A 16,311-nucleotide genomic window follows, 5' to 3' on the forward strand; every position below is an offset into this window, starting at 1 on the left:
GTCACAAGTTATGGCCGTAATTCCATCATAATCGTGTTATGCTGCTCCAGTGTTGAGCCTGCCAGGGTTCAGGTTGAGGATTACAAACTCCAGGGTTCCGAGTGGCCAGACGCCTACATTCTACCACGCAAAGAGTTTTCATTAAGAGTGAATTCCAACGTCTGCTGCGTATTGTGAGCACAAATGAAACATGGCAGAGAATCAGAGCCTGGCGCCCCTAATCCACTCCGGCGATCCACTCCGGCAATCCACTCCGGTAATCCACTCCGGTAATTGTCCTCATTAGATTATTTGTGTCTGTCTGGTGTGGCATGCATGTATGCATGTGCTGCGTCCTTGCCATTGCAATAATGTGAAAGTATTTACTCACGATAGGCTATTTCTTAAAGGCAAGATATCAGGTCAGGGGTCTGAAGGCTTTCAGACACACCATCATCATCATCATCATCAGAATAACGTTTATTTATTTATTCATTTATTCACACATCACTTTAAAAACCTGTTGTGCTTCACAAGGAGGTGGAAGGGAATTAAAGGCAGGAGGTGCAGCTGGATGCGGGAGGATTCATTCTGCTCCTTTAAGAGCACTTCAGATTTTTCATGGCAGCATAATTTAACAGTAATAACTTGCAGGTGTGTACTACTGATGTGTACTACTGATATGTACTACTCATGTGTACTACTCATGTGTACTACAGATGTGTACTACTGATGTGTACTACTCATGTGTACTACTGATATGTACTACTGATGTGTACTACTCATGTGTACTACTCATGTGTACAACTCGTGTGTACTACTCATGTGTACTACAGATGTGTACTACAGATGTGTACTGCTGATGTGTACTACTGATGTGTACTACTGGTGTGTACTACTCATGTGTACTACAGATGTGTACTACTGATGTGTACTACTGATGTGTACAACTAATGTGTACTACTCATGTGTACTACTCATGTGTACTACTCATACTAACTGATGACGCATTAAAATGAAGCTCGAGTGAGCAAGGAGGTCCCACGTTGTCCGATGCCTGTTGGTTCGACTCCTGTCCTTGCATTTCTGTGCGTGTTTATTTCGTTCTTTCTTTACGTGATGGTGCCGCGTCTGTGCCACGGGGAGGGCTCAGCATGGAGGCGGACCATCAAAGGCTTTATTCGATCATGCCTGTCATTCATTCAGCGCACCGGCAGGGGGCTCTGGTGCCGGAGCTGTTTTCCCCTCCTCCCGGCAGCCCTTTGTTTAACACAGGACCAGGACCCAGCGTCACTGGTGTATCAGGGCAGGTTGGTGACAGCAGGCCCGTAGCCAGAAGCATATTTTGGGGGGGGGGGGTCGGGCAACGCTGCCGAAAGCTACCGGTAAATAAAATTCCCACACTGTATACTATAGCCTAATACCCAACCGTACGATAAATGTCAACGTATTAATGGCCCATAGATAATCATCAATGCATTAATAAATAAAAGTGGGTCTTACCTTATAAAAGCAGGTCCAATCGTCTTCTTTGTCTGCAAAAGATGTCCAGTACCTCTTCCGGCGTCACCACAATGTCTCTGTGCTCCGAGAGCAATGTCAGTCCATTAAGCCGTCTTTCCGTCATTGTACTGCGCATTTTGTCCTTGATCCTTCCCAGACGGGAAAAACTTCTCTCGACATGGGCACTGGTGACAGGAAGCGTGGTCAAAACGCGGAGAAGCTTGAAGATGCTTGGAAACAACTCACTGTTACAGGCATTTAATGCCTCAATGGCATTTTGTGGAACATAAGTTGCATCTTCCCATTTATCCCGCCAGGTGTCAATTTCTGACTTACAACTTCCAGATGCGGTGACACTTCATCAGGATACAGGTTGGAGAGTGCTTGAGCTGAGCTGTCGTTCGGCATGCTGACCTTAGATGGCAGTAAGGAGCAGAGGTTGGAGATCACATTTCTGTGTTTGCTGAAGCGTTCCTTCATCTGTGATGAATAAAAGTCAAGCATGACTATGAAAAGCTTTTGCCGGTAGTGATTTTCACAGGCCTTCAATGGATCCTCATTGCAGTCCATGCCTCTTCGTGGTCGAAATTCAACCCCATACTTGGCTGCTTGGGAAGAGTCTTTTGGAAAATCTGCCTGAACTCCATCTCAGAGTTAGCCCTCATCTCATCTACCTGCTTAATAACAGCATCAGCAGCTGAAACGCAACTCACCAAGTCACCATTTTCCTTCTGAAGGAAGGTGGACAGGTGGTAGGTTTTTGCAAGCATCTTCTCACTCACATTCATGGACAGCATGAATTCTGCATCGTCAATTGAATTAAAGAGCTGAGTGGCTTTGACAGATGTGTCCCCTGTGAAGGTTTCACTGATTTTCTGCAGGCTGGATCGCACAGGGTCTAAAAGCTCGTTGAATGTAAATATTGCGTCGTGGCGTTCGACCCATCTCGTTTCACACAACTTCGTCAGTCGCGTTTTCTTGCAGTCGGATAAAAGACGCTCCGTCTCGTGCCGCAGCCTGCATGCAGACCGCAAAGCCGGATCATGGAAAAAAGTGCAGATTTCCGAGACAATTCCAAAGCAATTTCGCACCATTTGTACAGTGCAGCACTTGTTTAGGACCAAATTCAAACTGTGGCTGGCACAGTGCACATAAACTGCTTGCTTGTGCTTCTCTTTGATTTTAGCTTGGGCACCATTTAAACGGCCGCTCATGGCAGATGCGCCGTCGTGTCCCTGGCCACGTAAAAACTGTAAATCAACGCCTGCATTTGTCAACTGACTTTCGATTGAATTGGCGATTGCCTCCCTGGTTAAGTTCTCGATAGCAACAAAGGACAAAAAATCCTCTCTGATGCTATATTGGCTGTCATGCTGGTTCACGTATCTGACACAGACAGAAAACTGCTCCCGCCCTGAAACATCTTTCATTTCATCTGCCAACACAGCCAAACACTGCGCGGAGTTTACTTTCTGCACCAGTTTGTTTGTTATCACATCTCCAGTTATGCTGATTATTTCATTTTGTACATCAGGACTGCAGTAGCTAGCGTTTGCTGCACATTTACTCAAGTGTTGTAACAGTACTGTGTCGCCAGATGTCGCCCTAAACCTGAGTAAAGCCCTGAAATTTCCGTCATTGTGAGTTGGCTCATTCAATGTCACTGGTCCTGAATCAATATCACCTCTCAGGGCGAGTTCTTGGCGACCGCAAAAAATCAACGTTGCAATGATGCTTTTGAGTTTTTCTCTGTTTTCTTGGGCTCGCTTTTTTCTCTCAGAATCGAGCCTCAGTGAAATTGCATCCATTTTATTGTTGAGAACCATTTGGAAATTGTCCGCTTTCAAACATGCATCCTTGTGATATGCCTTTTGTGCGTGGTCTTTGAATGTCTCTAAAGCATGTTTCCAGTCTGAGAAGTGGACATTAATTAGCTTGCCAGCTTTTCTGTGCCCTCCCTTGCCCACATGCTCGACTGCAAACGCAACACAGTGCTTACAGAAACAACCGTCGGACCTTGTTGAGTATACTAGCTAGCCAGCTAAACTGGTCAATCCCATGACGTTGGAAAGGTAGTTTACCTCCTAGTTTTGTAGGGAATGTTTGTCCGATATTGGCCGTCCAGTCCAGTGAGTATATTTCTCTTCTCTGTTCGTCTGATATTTTCCCGCCAATATAATCCACAAAGTCGTGTGAAAGCGTTTCCGAGGTGGAGGACGGCGGGCGGGTCTTCTAACTCTGGCTCCGTCTCCGAGGTAGAGGACGGCGGGCGGGTCTGCTAACTCTGGCTCCGTCTCCGAGGAGGACGGCGGGCGGGTCTGCTAACACTTGCTCCGGGAAATCGGTAACCTTAGTGACCAGATCATCTGTAATGTTCTTGTTTTTCTTTTTTGAGTCGGGACACGTTGAAACAAAAAAATCACCGATTTTACGAATATTAACTTGACTGCTCTTGCCTGATTTACAGGCAGCTTTCGGCGGCTCCATTGCTTTTGAAAAGCCAACTATAGATCGACCATTTAGCTAGCATAACCAGGGGCAGGTTGCTTAGCTGACTCGTCAGACCCCTGAGCCAATCAAAAGCCTGTGATTTTATTTGTTTTACGAAACAGACCAATAAGATACATCATGTTTGGAAACAAATTAACTGACAGGTTTAACGCCTGTCAGTCACGATAGATGCAGTGTATGAGTAGGCTAGAGGGGCGGTGACAAATAATCAAAACGATAACTAAATAATTATTGGTGCCATTTCAGACGGGCCGTGGGGTTTCGGGGGGGATTCAGACACGAAAACCACCTACCTGGCTACGTGCCTGGGTGACAGCAACCCCTCATCCGGTGTGATGTACCGGAGCGGCGTCAGCTGATCCCCAGCTAGTGGCTCTGAGGGGTTCGACTCTTCCCCCGCAGCGTCCAGACCCGCTCACAAGCCACCAGCGCTCAGCACTGCTGCCCTTGGGACGGAATTTACTTGTAAAAGCTAACACTTGGGGGCGCCACGGTGGCGCAGTACTTAGCGCGGTCGCCTCACAGCAAGATGGTCCTGGGTTCGAGCCCCGGGGTAGTCCAACCTTGGGGGTCGTCCTCTGTGTGGCGTTTGCATGTTCTCTTTGTGTCTGCGTGGGTTTCCTCCCACAGTCCAAAGACATGTAGGTCAGGTGACTCGGCCGTACTACATGGTCCCTGAGGGTGTGTGTGTGTGTGTGTGTGTGTGTGTGTGTGTGTGTGTGTGTGTGTGTGTGTGTGTGTGTGTGTGTGTGTGTGTGTGTGTCGGCCCTGTGATGGCCTGGTGGCCTGCCCAGGGTGTCTCCACGCCTGCTGCCCAATGACCGCTGGGATAAGCTCCAGCATCCCCGCGACCCTGAGAGCAGGATAGGCGGCTTGGATGATGGATGGATGGACGGATGGATGGATGGATGGATGGACGGATGGACGGATGGACGGATGGACGGATGGACGGATGGACGGATGGACGGATGGATGGATGGATGGACGGATGGACGGATGGACGGATGGATGGACGGATGGACGGATGGATGGATGGATGTTAGCTTGACACGCCTGAGACTGATCAGTGTAACCAGGTTAAAATTAATGTTTTTATTTTATTTTGTTTGAGTATGAAATATCACCAAATCCTGTCTGTGTGCTGTTATTTGTGTTTACTACATTTTATTTTATGTCATTATTTACTTTTATGTATGTTTTATAACGACCGTCATATACCTGTACTGTCGCTTTAAGAGAGAGGTCTTGTGGGTACACGGAAGAGGGAACGCGGGAGAGGCCATTTTTGTTTTGTGGGAGGAGTCTCAAGCAGCGATCGAGCCGAGCCACGCGTGTTTCTTACCGTAGGACAGTTTTGCTGGTTGAGGAGAACGTAACCTTGAGTATCCCTGTAAGAAGATACTGCAAGCTGTGGGATAAAATACTTGTTTATCCTTTCTTACATCGGAGTCCCGTGGACGGTTTCTACTTCTAACGCACACGAGTGGAGTCCGGGCAGTGGTTGAACTTCGACCCCCACGTCCGTAAGAAACACCGCTCCCGCTGGAGGACTGGACGGTTGTCCCAGGGTTTGAAACCAAAATAAATGGCAAGGTGGGCCAAATAGAGTCCTGTGTGTCCCCGCTCCTTCCTTGATCATGATGATGATGATGATGATGATGAGAGACTGAGGGCCCCCCCCACAACACCTGGGGCCCCACCCAACTAGAACACAACGCAGAGCTACTGATGAGAGTGACGGGCGTGCAGCAGGCTGACCAGCACAGAACAGCATAGGACTGCCCCTGTTACATCAGCCTCACTATCACGTCTGTTCTCCCACGAGCCACGCCCCCTCTCCGCTTGCAGCCGAGGCTAAACCACACCCCCTACCACAGTGACGCGCGTGTTTATTTGCATATCGAGCGGGGAAGTGAGGTCGGATAACACGTGGTCAGTCGAGACGCATCTGGAGACGCATTGTAACGCCGGGTGGGAACAGCAGCAGGAAAATGGTGCTCAGAATGGGTGGCCATCCCGCTGTTTCAGGTCTTCACTCCCCGGAAGTGGAGAGTGAAGAGTGGAGCCAATGCGGTGGGAGAGGAGTTTACACAATTCACCCGGGGGATTCCTCTGTAGCCAAGGGCAACGTTCATGAGGTCATCCATGATGCTGTACAGCTGTCTTCCAGAGACGGGGTGCACGAGCGGCTTCTTTTCAGTCGTTAGCATGAATGGTTAGCGTTGATGGGATGTGATGAGAGGCGGCCATGAGCCCTGCAGAGTTCTATCAATCTGTCTTCTTCACCTCGTGTGTTTATGTGTGTGTCGTCGTTACTTTTCCTTTACACGAGTCTAAACCCCTTGGTCAGGAACAGCTTTAAAAACCCCAGCTGGTATACAGCAAACCTGCTATCTATACATACTTTTACTGATGTTTCCTCTCGTGTTAATTATATTTTTCCCATCCATTTATATTTAATATTTATTCTTCCATATATATATATAGTATGTCAACAATATATATGTTGATATTCCGCTCCTCATTAGTTGAGCGCTCACAACACCATTGACGGTTTCGGGGGGGGGGGGGGAACGCTATATATATATATATATATAGATGTGTGTGTGTGTGTGTGTGTGCGTGCGTGCGTGTGTGTATGTATATATATGTATATACATGTATATATACATATATATGTGTGTATATATGTATACATGTATATACATGCATATATATATATGTGCGTGTGTGTGTGTGTGTATGTATATATATGTATATACATGTATATATACATATATATGTGTGTATATATGTATACATGTATATACATGCATATATATATGTGTGTGTGTGTGTGTGTGTGTGTGTATGTATGTGTGTGTGTGTGTGTGTGTGTATATATATATATATATATATATATATATATATATATATATATATAGTCCGATTTTTTCTTTCTTTTCACACCCACCATTGACAATCCCCCGTCTGCCTGCACAGCAGGGTCCATTTCTGGCATGAGGGCGTTCCTCGCGGTCCGGTTAGCCGGTCACGAGGCAGGCCAGGTTCATTGTGGCTTAAGGATTCTTGTATCTTGTATTAAATCTGTGTCCGCTCTTTCCCCACTCACACTAATCTTATTTTCTAACAGTTTTATTAGTTCTCTCTGTCCGCTGGTACCTGGGTTTCTTGATGCTCAGAAAACAGAAACTGGCCAGTGGTTCATCCTCCACCCTCCCGGTCTCTGATCTCCCCGCACCTCCGGCACTGGTGTGTACGTATGTCGGTGTTTTCTGTAACTGTTGCACCGCTAGATTACCGAGCAAATGTCAGGAGCTGGTGACAGGCGCCATCAGCCCTACGGGCTGACAGAATTATAAATTGATGAGGAAATGAAGATGCTGTGGAAGATGCTGCCTTGTCCTTGTCCTTTGATGGTTACCTGAGTCACACGTACCCTTCTCTTCATTTCCTCCCACCTGGCCACATGACGCTCAGACGGCATCTGCCCTCGTCACTTTCCATTCATTCGAGCCTTTAGGCAGCAAGCAAAGCCAGTGTTATGACCCAGTGTTATGACCCAGTGTTATGACCCGGTGTTACAACCTAGTGTTATAACCCAGTGTTATAACCCAGTGTTACAACCTAGTGTTATAACCCAGTGTTACAACCCAGTGTTAGAACCTGGTGTTATGACCCGGTGTTACAACCTAGTGTTATAACCCAGTGTTACAACCTTGTGTTATAACCCAGTGTTACAACCTTGTGTTATAACCCAGTGTTATAACACAATGTTACAACTCAGTGTTATGACCTGGTGTTATGACCCGGTGTTACAACCTAGTGTTACAACCCAGTGTTACAACCTAGTGTTATAACCCAGTGTTAAAACCTAGTGTTGTAAACCAGTGTTACAACCTATTGTTATAACCCAGTGTAACAACCCAGTGTTACAACCTAGTGTTATAACCTAGTGTTATAACCCAGTGTTACAACCCAGTGTTATAACCAAGTGTAACAACCCAGTGTTACAACCTTGTGTTATAACCCAGTGTTATAACCCAGTGTTACAACCCAGTGTTACAACCTATTGTTATAACCCAGTGTACCAACCCAGTCTTACAACCTTGTGTTATAACCCAGTGTTATAACCCAATGTTACAACCTAGTGTTATAACCCAGTGTTACAACCCAGTGTTATAACCTAGTGTTATAACCCAGTGTTACAACCCAGTGTTATAACCTAGTGTTATAAACCAGTGTTACAACCCAGTGTTACAACCCAGTGTTACAACCCAGTGCTACAACCTTGTGTTATGACCCAGTGTTATAACCCAGTGTTACAACCCAGTGCTACAACCTAGTGTTATGACCCAGTGTTACAACCTAGTGTTATAACCCAGTGTTACAACCCGGTGTTATAACCCAGTGTTATAACCTAGTGTTATAACCCAGTGTTACAACCCAGTGTTATAACCTAGTGTTATAAACCAGCGTTACAACCCAGTGTTACAACCCAGTGTTACAACCCAGTGCTACAACCTAGTGTTATGACCCAGTGTTATAACCCAGTGTTACAACCCAGTGCTACAACCTAGTGTTATGACCCAGTGTTACAACCTAGTGTTATAACCCAGTGTTACAACCCGGTGTTATAACCCAGTGTTATAACCCGGTGTTATTACCCAGTGTTGAAGCTCCAAACCAGCTGCTGCTCCATCACCACCATCTCCCATCAACAGCCCACCCCTCTCAAGTGTCCTCAGCGATGTGTCCGGCGGGCCGGCCAGCCGTGCCCGTGGGTGTCCCCGTGTTATGTGTGGTCTCTGAGCATGGAGGTTCATACCGCTCTTCAATTACACCTGATGCCTTTCAGGCTGGCTGCTCTCCAAGCCCGCCTCAGCTGGCAGCAGGCCTCGCAGGAGCTTCCGCCCAGACGTGAGACGAATAGGCCCAGCTGGATTTCTCTGTGTGTGTGTCGGTGTGTGTGTGTCGGTCGGTGTGTGTGTGTGTGTCGGTGTGTGGGTGTGTGTGCGTGCGTGCGTGCGTGCGTAAGGGAGATAAGCTCACAGCAGACGGACCTGCAATGCGGAGCGTGAAAGAGCAATTTACAGTGATAGTCAATTAGGCATTAGACTTCCTGCTAATTGACTCGTGATTAAAGGCAGAGCTGATTAATAAAGTGGAGCTCGTGCTCTTCTTCTCCTTTGACTTAATGGAGAGGAAGTGTGATAGAGAGCTTACGTGGCGCCGCATAGAAATAAACCTCCACACAGCCAGCCAGCCCGCCCCATGTGTGTGTGTGTGTGTGTGTGTGTGTGTGTGTGTGCGCGCGCGCATGCGCTATATGCTTGGTTACATTAGCGCTTGAGTAGTGTTCAAATATGGCCATTTAACTTTGAGATTTTGTTTTTATTTTCCTGAGTCGTGCAGAAAGGCACAATGAATGAGGCTCAACACGCAAGTGATATCATGTCTGTCCATGACATCTGTCCAAAAACACCATGTCTGTCCATGATATCTGTCCAAAAACACCATGTCTGTCCATGATATCTGTCCAAAAACACCATGTCTGTCCATGATATCTGTCCAAAAACACCATGTCTGTCCATGATATCTGTCCAAAAACACCATGTCAGTCCATGATATCTGTCCAAAAACATCATATCTGTCCATGATATCTGTCCAAAAACACCATGTCTGTCCATGATATCTGTCCAAAAATACCATGTCTGTCCATGATATCTGTCCAAAAACACCATGTCAGTCCATGATATCTGTCCAAAAACACCATGTCAGTCCATGATATCTGTCCAAAAACATCATATCTGTCCATGATATCTGTCCAAAAACACCATGTCTGTCCATGATATCTGTCCAAAAACACCATGTCTGTCCATGATATCTGTCCAAAAACACCATGTCAGTCCATGATATCTGTCCAAAAACACCATGTCTGTCCATGATATCTGTCCAAAAACATCATATCTGTCCATGATATCTGTCCAAAAACACCATGTCTGTCCATGATATCTGTCCAAAAACACCATTTCTGTCCATGATATCTGTCCAAAAACACCATGTCTGTCCATGGTATCTGTCCAAAAACATCATATCTGTCCATGATATCTGTCCAAAAACACCATGTCTGTCCATGATATCTGTCCAAAAACACCATGTCTGTCCATGATATCTGTCCAAAAACACCATGTCTGTCCATGATATCTGTCCAAAAACACCATGTCTGTCCATGATATCTGTCCAAAAACACCATGTCTGTCCATGAGATCTGTCCAAAAACATCATATCTGTCCATGATATCTGTCCAAAAACACCATGTCTGTCCATGATATCTGTCCAAAAACACCATGTCTGTCCATGATATCTGTCCAAAAACACCATGTCTGTCCATGATATCTGTCCAAAAACACCATGTCTGTCCATGATATCTGTCCAAAAACACCATGTCTGTCCATGATATCTGTCCAAAAACACCATGTCTGTCCATGATATCTGTCCAAAAACATCATATCTGGCCATGATATCTGTCCAAAAACATCATATCTGGCCATGATATCTGTCCAAAAACATCATATCTGGCCATGATATCTGTCCAAAAACACCATGTCTGTCCATGATATCTGTCCAAAAACACCATGTCTGTCCATGATATCTGTCCAAAAACATCATATCTGGCCATGATATCTGTCCAAAAACAAGCGTAAGTACAGCCTTCAAGTACAAACAATCAGCATTTATATGTTTGACAGATGATCAAATCTAAACAATAAAGAATACAAAAAGTCCTATAATTGAACTATGCTTGGCTATGCTGCACAATACACAGACACGCACAGGTGGGTTGTTGTGTTGTTGTGTTGGAAGGTTAACTAGGCGGTGGCAGTCGGCCCCGGGGCTTCCTGTCTGGATGGAGGTTGGGATGCAGCCAGTTGGAGCTGCACCAGGGCCTGGACTGTTTGCGCCAGCCGGCTCAGCCCCTCCTCCTCCTGTATGAGTTGGGGGGGGCACAGGGCATCCTGTAGGGGGTCAGAGGTCATCAGGTCAGAGATGTGCACGTCATGACAGCTCATACACAGTGTGTGTGTGTGTGTGTGTTGGGGGAATGTCTGCACATTGAATTACATGCTCTGGGAGGAGGACGGTGGGGTATGTTGGGGTATGTGGTGACAGATAAGAAGGTTATTACTGTATGACAGAGGGTTATTACTGTATGACAGAGGGTTATTACTGTATGACAGAGGGTTATTACTGTATGACAGAAGGTTATTAGTGTATGACAGAGGGTTATTACTGTATGACAGAAGGTTGTTACTGTATGACAGAGGGTTATTAGTGTATGACAGAGGGTTATTACTGTATGACAGAGGGTTATTACTGTATGACAGAAGGTTGTTACTGTATGACAGAGGGTTATTACTGTATGACAGAGGGTTATTATTGTAAGACAGAGGGTTGTTACTGTATGACAGAGGGTTATTACTGTATGACAGAGGGGTTATTAGTGTATGACAGAGGGTTGTTACTGTATGACAGAAGGTTATTACTGTATGACAGAGGGTTGTTACTGTATGACAGAGGGTTATTAGTGTATGACAGAAGGTTATTACTGTATGACAGAGGGTTATTAGTGTATGACAGAAGGTTATTACTGTATGACAGAGGGTTATTAGTGTATGACAGAGGGTTATTACTGTATGACAGAGGGTTATTACTGTATGACAGAGGGGTTATTAGTGTATGACAGAGGGTTGTTACTGTATGACAGAGGGTTATTAGTGTATGACAGAGGGTTATTACTGTATGACAGAGGGTTGTTACTGTATGACAGAGGGTTATTACTGTATGACAGAGGGTTATTACTGTATGACAGAAGGTTGTTACTGTATGACAGAGGGTTATTAATGTATGACAGAGGGTTATTAATGTATGACAGAGGGTTATTACTGTATGACAGAAGGTTGTTACTGTATGACAGAGGGTTATTACTGTATGACAGAGGGTTATTAGTGTATGACAGAGGGTTATTACTGTATGACAGAAGGTTGTTACTGTATGACAGAGGGTTATTAGTGTATGACAGAGGGTTATTACTGTATGACAGAAGGTTGTTACTGTATGACAGAGGGTTATTACTGTATGACAGAAGGTTGTTACTGTATGACAGAAGGTTGTTATTGTATGACAGAAGGTTATTACTGTATGACAGGGTTATTAGTGTATGACAGAGGGTTGTTACTGTATGACAGAAGGTTGTTACTGTATGACAGAGGGGTTATTGGTGTATGACAGAGGGTTATTAGTGTATGACAGAGGGTTATTAGTGTATGACAGAAGGTTGTTATTGTATGACAGAGGGTTGTTACTGTATGACAGAGGGTTATTACTGTATGACAGAGGGTTATTACTGTATGACATGTTATTACTGTATGACAGAAGGTTATTACTGTATGACAGGGTTATTAGTGTATGACAGAGGGTTGTTACTGTATGACAGAGGGTTGTTACTGTATGACAGAGGGGTTATTGGTGTATGACAGAGGGTTATTAGTGTATGACAGAGGGTTATTACTGTATGACAGAAGGTTGTTATTGTATGACAGAGGGTTGTTACTGTATGACAGAGGGTTATTACTGTATGACAGAGGGTTATTACTGTATGACACAAGGTTATTACTGTATGACATGTTATTACTGTATGACAGAAGGTTATTACTGTATGACAGAGGGTTATTAGTGTATGACAGAGGGTTGTTACTGTATGACAGAGGGTTATTAGTGTATGACAGAAGGTTATTACTGTATGACAGAGGGTTATTAGTGTATGACAGAGGGTTGTTACTGTATGACAGAAGGTTATTACTGTATGACAGAAGGTCATTACTGTATGACAGGTTATTACTGTATGACAGAGGGTTATTACTGTATGACAGAAGGTTATTACTGTATGACAGAGGGTTATTACTATATGACAGAAGGTTATTACTGTATGACATGTTATTACTGTATGACACACGGTTGTTACTGTATGACAGAGGGTTGTTACTGTATGACAGAGGGTTATTAGTGTATGACAGAGGGTTGTTACTGTATGACAGAGGGTTATTAGTGTATGACAGAAGGTTATTACTGTATGACAGAGGGTTATTAGTGTATGACAGAGGGTTGTTACTGTATGACAGAAGGTTATTACTGTATGACAGAAGGTCATTACTGTATGACAGGTTATTACTGTATGACAGAGGGTTATTACTGTATGACAGAAGGTTATTACTGTATGACAGAGGGTTATTACTAAATGACAGAAGGTTATTACTGTATGACATGTTATTACTGTATGACAGAGGGTTGTTACTGTATGACAGAGGGTTGTTACTGTATGACAGAGGGTTGTTACTGTATGACACAAGGTTATTACTGTATGACATGTTATTACTGTATGACAGAGGGTTATTACTGTATGACAGAGGGTTGTTACTGTATGACATGTTATTAATGTATGACAGAAGGTTATTACTGTATGACAGAGGGTTATTACTGTATGACACAAGGTTATTACTGTATGACATGTTATTACTGTATGACAGAAGGTTATTACTATATGACAGAAGGTCATTACTGTATGACAGGTTATTACTGTATGACAGAAGGTTATTACTGTATGACACGATCCATTTATTGCGAACACCCCTGTTACCGTTCAACCACAAACAGCATCCATCAGGCCGTGGTTCTCCTGATGGGTTTACATCCACAGCCCGTGACTGGAAGTTACACACGAGTCCGCGCTGATGAAGATGAGGATGACTGACAAGTGAAATAGTCTGACAGGTCTACAAGGAGGCGAGCGTGTTGTGTGACAGGCAAGTTAACCTTCACGTTACAGACTCTAGAACGACCAAGACGGTCATTATGACCGTTTTGGATTTTCAGAGTTTAATGACTTTGTGGGGAAAACAGATACAGACCCGCCGCTCCCTGAATTCCCCTAAAATTGCACATATTTGCATTAAAATGAGTTTTAGATCAGTTGCGCACAAAAATTTTTAACGATAAGATCTATCTAAAACGACCATGAGCGGTCAACATGACCGCTCGTAATTTGCGCGTGATCGTGCGCGTCATGTCACTGATGACGTGTGTTGTCGCGTCATTTCCTTCGTAAAGTTCGTTGCTCTGTCCTAGAAACAAACTAGCGCCCTCCAGTGCAGAGAAATGGTGTAAACTTGATGCGTGATTATTTCCAACATGTCTGGTTACAGACGCAGTCACAGACGCGCCACCACCGAGGCGTCGCAGGATTTACAGGCGGTGTGATGACCTGGCGGCCTGTCCAGGGTGTCGCCCCGCCTACCGCCCAATGACTGCTGGGATAGGCTCCAGCATCCCCGCGACCCCGCGAGCAGGATAAGCGGGTGGGGGATAATGGATGGATGGACAGCGGCCATTTTAAATTGTTTGAAAAATAGTATTAAAAGTTGTTAAAATGTGAATTTCGGTGTCAGCTATCAGACACACTAACATATGTAATGCATTAATATCGCGACTGGATATTTAACTTGACAGAATATAGAGTTTCAAAACCGTGGTCGTCCCCGGTCGTTGTTTGGGACTGTTTCAGTATTGATTTTCATTTCTGTTTTACATGTCACGTGTTATAGGCCTTGTTACGTTTGTCAGATTAGTAATATGTGTTTTCCGTTTTGTTTTTCAGGTAATATTTTCACTTTTTCTATTTTGCTATTCAAGTTCGACCACGTCTCTCCGACGTTTAAATCGTTTAAAAGTTGTATTATAGTTGTTAAAATGTTAATTTTGGTGTCAGTCTTTTCCTAACAGACATACCAACATATGCATACAATGCATTAATATCTCAACTGGGTATTTATCTTGACAGGATATAGAGTTTAAAAACCGGCGGTCATTCTGACCGCCCATGGTCGTTTTAGGTAGGAGTGGAATCCCGGTGATGAGGTTTCACCGCATGGCATGACTTTATGTTGACGATACAGCTCTCTGCAAGGAAGACCAGGCCAAAGAAACCCTTTGAAACGCACTTATTTTGAAACGCCACACACCATTAAAACTAGACGTGGTAAATACCACGACTCTGACCGCAGCAGACGGCAGGTGCGTCTTGACCGCAACAGACGGCAGGTGCTTCTTGACCGCAGCAGACGGCAGGTGCGTCTTGACCGCAACAGACGGCAGGTGCTTCTTGACCGCAGCAGACGGCAGGTGCTTCTTGACAGCAACAGGTGGCAGGTGCTTCTTGACAGCAACAGGTGGCAGGTGCTTCTTGACAGTAACAGACGGCAGGTGCGTCTTGACAGCAACAGACGGCAGGTGCTTCTTGACAGCAACAGACGGCAGGTGCGTCTTGACAGCAACAGACGGCAGGTGCTTCTTGACCGCAACAGACGGCAGGTGCTTCTTGACCGCAGCAGACGGCAGGTGCTTCTTGACAGCAACAGACGGCAGGTGCGTCTTGACCGCAACAGACGGCAGGTGCTTCTTGACGGCAGCAGACGGCAGGTGCTTCTTGACAGCAACAGGTGGCAGGTGCTTCTTGACAGTAACAGACGGCAGGTGCGTCTTGACAGCAACAGACGGCAGGTGCTTCTTGACAGCAACAGACGGCAGGTGCTTCTTGACCGCAACAGACGGCAGGTGCGTCTTGACAGCAACAGGTGGCAGGTGCTTCTTGACAGTAACAGACGGCAGGTGCTTCTTGACCGCAGCAGACGGCAGGTGCTTCTTGACAGTAACAGACGGCAGGTGCTTCTTGACCGCAGCAGACGGCAGGTGCTTCTTGACAGTAACAGACGGCAGGTGCTTCTTGACCGCAGCAGACGGCTGGTGCTTCTTGACAGCAACAGACGGCAGGTGCTTCTTGACAGTAACAGACGGCAGGTGCGTCTTGACCGCAGCAGACGGCAGGTGCGTCTTGACCGCAGCAGACGGCAGGTGCTTCTTGACCGCAGCAGACGGCAGGTGCTTCTTGAGGTTATTATTTTGGGACTCTTAAAATGTAACTGGGCATTAACTGACTTATGAACATGTTCTTCCACTGAAGCCTTTTAAGTCAAGGTGTGAGGAGCATGGAGGACACAGGCGGGCTGTTAAGTCTCATGTACGTGATGGAGATGTGGTCCCAATCTCCTCCACTGCAGCCGGCTGCAGACTTGCTTTGGCTTCGGTAACAACATCTAGTATATAATAATTTGTGTATAATAGTTGCCGTGTTTTGACTTAAATGTAGACGATTCAGTGTGTGTGTGTGTGTGTGTGGGGGGGGTCACCAGAAGTGTTTTGTCA

The 16,311-nt window shown here is 45.4% G+C and overlaps 1 protein-coding gene across 3 annotated transcripts in view; it reads right to left on the reverse strand.

The window, feature by feature from the left end:
* Positions 1-10,468: 10,468 nt before the first annotated feature.
* Positions 10,469-16,311, reverse strand: part of lrch4 (leucine-rich repeats and calponin homology (CH) domain containing 4) — a 59,925-nt gene continuing 54,082 nt past the window's right edge. Inside the window, exons 18-19 of one of the 3 annotated variants that reach the window (XM_056300471.1) lie at positions 10,831-11,012; positions 10,469-10,680 (exon numbers count right to left, since the gene is read on the reverse strand). In XM_056300471.1, coding sequence (XP_056156446.1) covers positions 10,866-11,012 — 147 coding nt within the window. In that variant the 3' untranslated portion in view covers positions 10,469-10,680; positions 10,831-10,865. Of the gene's footprint in view, positions 11,013-16,311 lie in introns of all 3 variants that reach the window. The other 2 variants (XM_056300470.1, XR_008812177.1) reach the window with 2 other exon arrangements.

This window comes from Lampris incognitus, chromosome 20, assembly GCF_029633865.1.
Source record: "Lampris incognitus isolate fLamInc1 chromosome 20, fLamInc1.hap2, whole genome shotgun sequence".
NCBI lineage: Eukaryota > Metazoa > Chordata > Actinopteri > Lampriformes > Lampridae > Lampris > Lampris incognitus.